Source organism: Cucumis sativus, unplaced genomic scaffold (genome assembly GCF_000004075.3).
Source record: "Cucumis sativus cultivar 9930 unplaced genomic scaffold, Cucumber_9930_V3 scaffold83, whole genome shotgun sequence".
Taxonomy (NCBI): domain Eukaryota; kingdom Viridiplantae; phylum Streptophyta; class Magnoliopsida; order Cucurbitales; family Cucurbitaceae; genus Cucumis; species Cucumis sativus.
In genome coordinates this window covers 118339-127450 of record NW_022279574.1, presented here as the reverse complement: position 1 = coordinate 127450, position 9112 = coordinate 118339, and the positions used below count along the sequence as shown (strand labels likewise).

Below are 9112 nucleotides of genomic sequence, written 5' to 3'. Positions count from 1 at the left end.
CTATCTTCATTTGAATTGGGTTTTCGACTATAGATTTAGGAGAACGCGGTCCAGCTTATTTCATGTCCCATTCTCAAGAAGAAACCAAGATTGATTTGGTTAAATGCAGTAAAGGCCATTTTACCAGAAATTTGCTTTGAACATAATCAACTAACAATTTAACTGATCTCAACTGCTCATGAAGAATGAAACCAGCCCATCCCTGGAAGTTAGAGTTGCTCACTGTTTCAACAATAATCTGATTAGAATCACTGGACACCAACCAGCTGTTACAAAACCGAAAAGGAGAGGGACCCCAAAGAAAAGAACCAGCCTCCAAGAATAAAGGAAAGTGATCGAGAAGATGCGTGCTTTTCGAGAAACCCGAGAATTTTCAAAACAAATATCCCACATCTGATTTATGAAGAATCAGTCTAATAATGATCTTCAAGGAGAATTACCGTCTCTAGACCAAGTGAACCTTCCATTTTGCAATGGAATTTCCATGAGAGAAACCACTATCTGATCGTAATTCTAATTATTTACTTGGCCTTGTTTCTTTGTAGGCAGTGATAGAAAATACCAGAGCAAATGATATACACAAGCGAGTTCCCTTTTTAGTACCGTTTACTAGCAGGGTTAAGATTTTCACTGTAAGCAAGTTATTTTTTTGGTTTCCTTATCCACAATATTGAATTTCTTGGATGACTGTTAGTTATAGAAATATGTAAGATATTTTTTATTTATGGTTACTTTCTCTATAACTCATTTCACAGACACAACTAGCAGCAGCTAGGCAAAGGAATGGATCTCTTGCTGTTTTTGCCAGAAACCGGTTTAGAATTCGACGAAATCATATATTGGAAGATGCTTTCAGTCAGATGAGTGCATTGTCTGAAGTTGATCTTCGAGGATCGGTAATTTCAGACTTCCATGATTTATGAAAAATGAAATTGTTATCTTACTTTTTTCTATCTTTTTCTTTGCCCTCGTGAAAACGACCCCTTCCCTCTTCTGCATCCTATAGTTGCAGAGTTACTTGTAATTGTTTATTAGTTTTTTCTTGTTTGTGTTGGGTCAATTGCTTCACTTTTCTGCATGCAGATACGTGTGTCTTTTGTTAATGAATTTGGAGTTGAGGAGGCAGGAATTGATGGTGGTGGTATTTTTAAAGATGTCATGGAGAACATTACACGGGCAGCCTTTGACGTGCAGTATGGTTTATTTAAGGTTATCACGACATTCCTTATTATTAGCATGGCATGGCTTTGTTAATCCTGTAGTATTATTGGATAACATGAAGCGTGATGAGACAGCCATAGTTGTTTGAAATCGCTTTTCAAAATAAAAATAGTTGTGAGATCACATTTCAATATAAAAATTGGTTGCTTGAAATCTATTTCATAAAATTTCAGTAATATGTGGGTATGTATTGTTCATTTTTTCTAATATAAGTTATTTTCTGCTTGGTAATCCAGCAAATTGCTGACCATTTGCTCTACCCCAATCCTGGTTCGGGAATGATACATGAGCAACATCTCCAGTTTTTCCATTTCCTCGAAGTTCTTTTGGCAAAGGTATGGCCATAATTCCCAATCATACATGGAATTTACTTTGGTTGATTAGTTTTTTCTTTTTTTGGATAAGGATATCCTGGTCTTGGCCTTATCATGGAAGATTCTTATATATCTTTCACCCCATACTTTGGTTGAATTTTGGAACATTAATGTATCGCCTGACATTCATAAATACAATGTCATAATTTGAAATCTGCTGTCTTCCTACATTATGCATGTTTTTCTGTTATTGAAGTTGCTGCCCGGTTGTGCTAAAAGTTCTCAAGCAGTCATGCTAAAAGATCTCAATCACATTAAATGATTTTTGACAGGATGTTTGTTGTTTTACCCTTCTTCCTGTAGGTCATGTTTGAAGGAATTCTTGTTGATATACTTTTTGCAACATTCTTCTTGAGCAAGTTAAAACAGAAGTAAGGTTTTTAAAGATTTACTGTCTTACTGTTTTGTATTTTGTGCTGATCCACTAATCGTAGTATTGATGGTCATGACAATGACTAGTTGCAAGTTACTTGAATTTTTAGGGTTCTAAAAATCTTACATTTTATTATGGGTGCACTGCCTACTAATGAGATTGTCAATTGCTAACTTCCAAATGTTGAATTTGGGATTTCCATGCTACATTCACTTTCTTGATCTGCAATTACAGAGCTACTCTATACTGGAATAAAGTCTCATCTGAACTGTACATTGCTTTTGATGCTGTAATTGCAAAGCTAGGAAATCTTTATGTATAATGCCTTTTTTTTTATCATTTATTAATGAAAATGAGAAGCCTTTTTATAGGCTGGAGATTACAAGAGTTGTTAAACTAACTTGGGGTTGAGTTAGTTTACTTATAACTAACTCAAGATACAAAATTGTTAATTCAAATAACTAATCCTAAACTATAAAAATGGTAATTCAAACACCTCCTCTAGGATAAAACTCAAGAAACATAAAGAAGGGGGATGTTCTACATTAGCTTTTGTCAAGGCTTTAGCCAAAATTTTATTTATCAACTGTGGGGGAGGATTTGAGAGCTCCCCAATCTCTACACACTTCTCTAATGAGAGTCTATACCAAAATCAAGATACCCATACCCTCCACTCAAGAAACTTAAGTAATTGCTTAGAGAAATAACAAAATACTTGGCCCCACTCTAACAAACACATTCCTAAGGGCCCACACAAATAGAAAAATACAACTAACTCTCAATCATTCTTTCTTCTTCCTATTCTTGTCTCTACGGGAATACACCTTTACTATGGGAGGTCTATCATTACCCGCCCCCAAATAGCCACCTTGTCCTCAAGGTGGAATTCAGGAAACTGTTTCTTGAATAAGAGCAGCTTGTTCCCACGTTGCACTTTCAAGTGTCCCCTCACTCCAACGGATCAAAACTTCTAAGTTGTCCTCCTTTTCTATTGTTTTGCGAACTCCCAATACTTCTACCGGAGACACTTGCATAGACAAATCAGCAGCCAAATCTTTTGAAATTGGGAATAATGGCCTGTTTGAACCCACGACCTTGCGAAGAACAGAAACATGAAAGACCGGGTGTATAAGCGATTCCTTGGGAAGGGCCAAACGGTATGCAACGAAACGAATTCGTGCCACGATCATAAATGAACCAATGAATCTTGGGGCCAATTTGGAGTGCTTAAAACGGCTGAGAGAGGACTGTCGGTAAGGGCGTAACTTCACATAAACCCAATCATGAACCTCAAACTGCACCTCCCGTCTTTTAGCATTAGCATATTTGACCATTCGCTGCTGTGCTTTCAGTAAATTGGCCTTCAAAACGCCCAAAATTTCATCTCTTTCTTTCATCAAATGGTCTACTTCATCATTCACCCGGCTCGAGCCCTTCACATATGGTAATATAGAGGGGGGTGGTCGCCCATAGAGGGCCTCGAAGGGGGTCATCAATGTGGCTGTACGGACTGTTGTATTATAGCTTAATTCAGCCCAAGCTAGCCATTTAACCCATTGTTTAGGTGTGTTCATAGAAAACCCTAGATACGTCTCCACCCCTCGATTGACAACTTCCGTTTGACCATCTGTTTGGGGGTGGTAAGTGGTGCTTCATCTCAACTGAGTTTCCAACAACCTCCACAACTCTTCCCATAATAGACTTGTGAAAATACGATCACGATCCGACACTATACTTCAGGGGCATCCATGCAAACGAATAATCTCTCGCATAAAAACAGCAGCAACCACTTTTGCACCAAATGGATGTTTCAAGGGGATGAAATGTGCATACTTGGAAAGAAGATCCGCAACTACCAATATAACATCATAACCCTCGGATTTGGGGAGGCCCTCAATAAAATCCATACTAATATCTTCCCACACACGGTCCGGAATGGGTAATGCTTGAAGGAAACCAGCCGGAGTTAAAGACAAGTATTTGGCTTGTTGACACACGGAACATTCAGCAACATAGGTGCGGATATGGGCTTCATACCTCGCCAATATACCTCCCTTGCTAGCCTTTGATATGTTTTCAATGCACCATGATGTCCCCCTATCTGGCTGTTATGGAATCAGCTAATAATAAAGTAATATCAGGTGAATCCTCCTCCTTGTAGCGAATATCCCTCTGGAGCTTGTTGTCCATTTATCAAGGATAGTCGAATATTGTTAAGAGATTCATTTCCAGCCACTTGATCGATGAAAACTGAAGGGTTTAGCCCGCCCACAATACTTACGAGGCCCAATTCAAATACCGGTGGTAATCTCTATAAGGCATCGGCCGCTTTGTTTTCCAATCCTTTCTTGTACTCAATCACAAAATCATACCCCAATAGTTTAGCGATCCATCTCTGATATTCTCCCCGATAGCCCGTTGTTCAAGAAGAAACTTCAAACTTTTCTGATCTGTACGCACCACAAAAGGCTTACCCAATAGATATGGTCGCCATTTTTGAACAGCCAGCACTATTGCCATAAGCTCCCGTTCATAAACAGCCTTAAACCTATGGGTAATAGGTAAAGCTTGACTGAAAAAGGCCACTGGTCGTTGATTTTGCATTAGGACAGCCCCAATACCCACACCCGAAGCATCAGTTTCCAGCACAAAACTTTGTGAAAAATCAGGAATACCTAGCATCGGGACAGACATCATTGCTGACTTTTAACTGCTGAAATGCGTTCTCGGTCGTCTCATTCCACTTAAAGTTACCTTTTTTTAACAGTTGTGTCAAGGGGGCAGCACAATAGAACCGTAGTTTGCAACGAATTTCCGATAATACCCCGTTAGCCCCAAAAAACCCACCTAGCTCCTTCACGTTCTTGGGTGCTGGCCATTTAACCATCGCTTCTATTTTTGTTGGATCCGCTGCCACCCCCTCTGAAGAAATAACATGGCCCAAGTATTCAATTTTGTCAACCGCAAATTGGCATTTTTTAAAGTTGGCTACCAGTTGATGAGCTACTAGAGTTTCCAAAACCATTGCCAATTGGTGCAAATGCTCGTCCAAGGACTTGCTGTAAATTAAGATGTCATCAAAGAAAACCAAAACAAACTTGCGTAAATATGGGCGAAGAACATCACTCATGATTGATTGGAATGTTGCCGAGCGTTTCAACCCAAACAGCATCACAAGGAATTCATAGGGCCCCTCGTGGGTTCGAAACGCTGTTTTGTGAACATCGGCTGCCCGCACAAATAGAAAAATATCAGAATGCTTGTTTTTCTTTATTTATTTTGTAATGTCAATTAATTGGCTAATTATTTATCAGAATGCTTGTTGATATCGCTGCATGTTTTATTTTGTAATGTTTGTACTTTTTAGTTGTGATTTGTGAATATGCTAGGATTGATTTGATTTGCTCTTCTGACTGTTAAGATCGGAATGATGTTGCTCATCTGAAAGTAGGCAGCATCATGTGCTTGAAGACTTGTAGAGTATGGAGAGTGAATGGTCAAATTTGAGGAATCATATCTGCTGGCTTTGTAGTCCAAACAGGTTGTCTGGCTAACTTTCTTTTTCTCATTTTCAACCAATTAGGATAGCTGTCATGTTTTTTGAATTCCTTGCCATTCTTGAGTAGTAACTTGCATTTATTTATTAAAAGGTTTTAATTAAGATTATGGTGTTCATAACTTTGTAGTCACACTAAATAACTTAAAAGAGTTAGTTTGACAGTTGACAAACATGATAGTAATGTGATAGTGAGTGCAAGGGTAAAAAGAGTTGCTTCTGTTGGGTTAAAGTGATGTTTGTGTTTTTTAGTGTGATGTGTTTTGTTTTCAAGTTCGTTAGTAGACGTATTACTTAATTGAAAATTTTGATACCATAGCCAGTGTAGGGGAAGATGAATGGAGGGTGCTATTAGACTAGTTAAGACTTATATGTATCCTAATTTTAGTAATATATAAAATTGAGAGAATTTCCTTTGATTTTCAGGAACAAGGATGAATAATCAATGAAAAAGGAATGAAAAGGTTTATCCATGCAAGCTTCAAACAAAGTCAAGGATGTCGATCCTTCCAGGGGAGTCCAAAGTTCCCCCCTTATTTTTCTCCATTTACTTTGATTTTCAAAAGCTTTTAGGACAGAAAAAGCAATTTTTTGAGTGGGTGTGGGTAATAGCTTGCTTAGCTTGCATGTTTAGTGTAAACTTGGGGGTTCAAATTTTGCCCAAATTTCAAAATTTTTCAGAATTCTTTCCATACAATAATGAGCATAGCTTAATTAGATCTTGCATAAAAAGCATGATTGGCAACCCTTGAGCACTGAGCTCGGGTTTATGATGTGAAATTCTGAATTTTGATGAGTATATGTGCTGAAATTTGAGCATAAGCTGCTGTCTTTTTTGTTTTAAGCTCCTTTTAGCTATTTCTTATTGAGATGTGAATGCATGATTGAGAAAATGGTATGTGTGTTGTGAATGCTTGATTGCATGTATAATAAATAAGTGCATGGATACTTTTCTAGCTTTGTCTTCCTTTGTTGCTTTGTCGTGACTTACCTATGATGCACTTAGTCCAAACCTAGCCTAGATAGAGTAAAAAAGGATAGGAGGCACTCTTTAGAAACTGGGATGGTTTTAACAAATTTGTCTTGTCAAACATGAGTTAGAAGCCTCTTGTCTAGCCACAATGAACTAAATCCCTTTAGAAAAGGGTCGACAGTAACAAAACTTATTGTCACTTCGAAGGGAGCAATCAAACTTAATTAGTAACTAAATGTAGAACCATAGAAAGGTTAGCCCAGCGGTTCTAGCAAGGCCTAGTTACCACATTGCATACCAAAGAAAGAAAAGAGAGACTTGACAATGCAAAACATAAAACAGTAAGACAATCAAGAGCTATAAAAAAAATCAAACAACATATCCAATATACATTAGGAAAACTTCACTTTTGGCCTAACCAAAACCGACTACCTACTCTTAGCGTTCCAAACATAGCATCGAGTTTGATGAGGGCTTTGAAAAGAGGAGGAATCCTCCCCGATCCACATTATGGGGAAAACAAGCCTTGTTGTCACTCGAAGGGAGCAGTCAAACTTAGCATTGAGTTTGACGAGGGCTTTGAAAAGAGGAGGAATCCTCCCCGTTCCATAGTAGGGGGAAAACGAGGCTTGTTATGAGGATTTTCCCTTGGGAAATTATTATAAAAGTGACAAATGAAAATATTGATTGGTTTCTGAACCACTGTGGTGCCCTTGTTTGTTATTTTCCCTTATGTTGCTTTATGCTTGGTTTTCTAATTGATAATATCATCTTAAAGTGTTCTAATTGATAGCACATATCTCTTAGTGTTAGTACTTTCTTACCTTTCTCTCTCTTACATATATAGGGGATATGTTGAGCATTTTCGCTAGCAAGGATTATGTACTTAACAAGGCCTTAGTGGATTAGAGAGTTAAGAAATTTGCATATGCTTGCATCTGGACTGTACACCATAATAGGTAATTAGTTTTTTCCATTTCAACATTCCTTATTAAAAACTTATCCTTTTTAACGTTTTGACTGGAAGAACAGATGTTTGATCTATCATTGTTGATTTTGTTGGCTTTCTATGCTGTGATCCTTTAATTGTATATGATATATTTCTTTTGTTGAAAAGTGATATATTTCTTAGATTTTGTTCAGATATATATAACTGACATAAAGGTTTTTTTACCTTCAGCTAACGAATTCAGATTAATCTTATTTATATATATGATAAGTTGTCTTTATTTTTCCTCTGAATTATTCTTACTTGATGTTGTTCTTGATAGAAACCAATTGAGGAATCAACTTTTGGCTGCACCTGTGAACTCTAACACACCTGCAACTCTATTGTTAGACACAATTATTTTCTTATTACAACCTGAACTCCCATGGGTTTGTAAAATTGTTGGTTACTTCCTGGAAAGAAATGCATATGCGTTGATTAGGGATATCACTTTGACAGGGAAGGTATAAATGTACTTCCTTTTTCTTCTACTTGCAAGTGGTTTTTTTTATAGATATTCTGTTTTGCCATGGATTATCCTCTGCAGGTGTTTTCAGAGAACTAATTCACACTCAAAGTATTACAGGAAAGTGCAGATTCACATTCCAAGAGTTCATTGGCTTCTCTAGAACATTGCTGTCTCTTTTGAGTTCTCATGTTGGTAAGAAGCCATGTTGTTGCCCACGTGTTGATCCCAATTGGAGTTTCTCCTCTCAAATTCTTACTCTTCCTTTACTGTGGCGGACATTCACATTTCGCACCTCTCTCTACCCAATGGACAAAGTTGCATGTGTCATCCTCTACTAGGTTTGTGTACCTTGCTGTTTGGATATAATGGCGTTAGTAATGGTTTAAAGGTCGTCATGTTTTCTCAATAACGAGAAACATAACATGCATGTACTTCATTTAAAAAAGAAAAAAAAACTCTATAGATTTTTTTTGAAAAGATCTTTTTAAGTACAACTTGGTGTGGGACATAAAAAATTATGGCTATTCTAGCATACAGAATGGAGTTAGTTCCAGTACTCTGGAGTTTTATTAAAAAGTGCCACGAGAATAAAAAATGGTCATCCTTTTCAGAGAAATTGGCATATTTATCAGGAGATGCACCTGTTGGCTATTACCTTTGGCTGTTTTTTGTTGTACAAGTAAGATTATCTTCTTTATTCCTGTTCCTCTACTTTTGAATTTCGCTTTAATTCCTCATCTGATGTTATATAATTATATGGTATGTTATAAGATTCGGCATGTCCTGATCACTTCTTTCCTTATCAATCAGGCACATGCTCATAATAATTGACAAAGAGGAGTTTTATGAGCAGGAGAAGCCACTATCGTTAAAGGACATCAGATGCCTGATCGTTATTTTAAGACAGGTGAGCTCTTTAATTCCATCATATGTCCAAAAAGATACCCATACCCTCCCACGCAAGACACTTAAGTAATTGCTCAGAGAAATAATAAAATACTTGGCCCCACTCTAAACACATTCCTAAGGGCCCACACAAATGGAAAAATACCAACTAACTCTCAATCATTCTTTTTCTTCCTATTCTTGTCCCTACGGGAATACACCTTTACTATGGGAGGTCTATCAGCTTTCTATATAATTTATGAGAGTTTAATA

The 9112-nt window shown here is 37.3% G+C and overlaps 1 protein-coding gene across 1 annotated transcript; it reads left to right on the top strand.

Annotated features, from left to right (window-relative positions):
• Positions 1-516: 516 nt before the first annotated feature.
• Positions 517-2241, top strand: LOC116406283 (E3 ubiquitin-protein ligase UPL6-like). The gene is made up of 5 exons (XM_031889985.1): positions 517-632; positions 756-896; positions 1084-1209; positions 1458-1556; positions 1899-2241. Exons 2-5 carry the CDS (start codon positions 861-863, stop codon positions 1968-1970), a joined length of 333 nt encoding a protein of 110 aa, XP_031745845.1. The 5' UTR covers positions 517-632; positions 756-860; the 3' UTR covers positions 1971-2241.
• Positions 2242-9112: the final 6871 nt, after the last annotated feature.

Coding starts and splice junctions, on each gene's coding strand:
- LOC116406283 (XM_031889985.1), top strand. CDS start 861: ATGAGTGCATTGTCTGAAGTTGATCTTCGAGGATCG. Junction 897..1,083: donor AAGTTGATCTTCGAGGATCG/GTAATTTCAGAC, acceptor TTCTGCATGCAG/ATACGTGTGTCTTTTGTTAA. Junction 1,210..1,457: donor TGCAGTATGGTTTATTTAAG/GTTATCACGACA, acceptor TTGGTAATCCAG/CAAATTGCTGACCATTTGCT.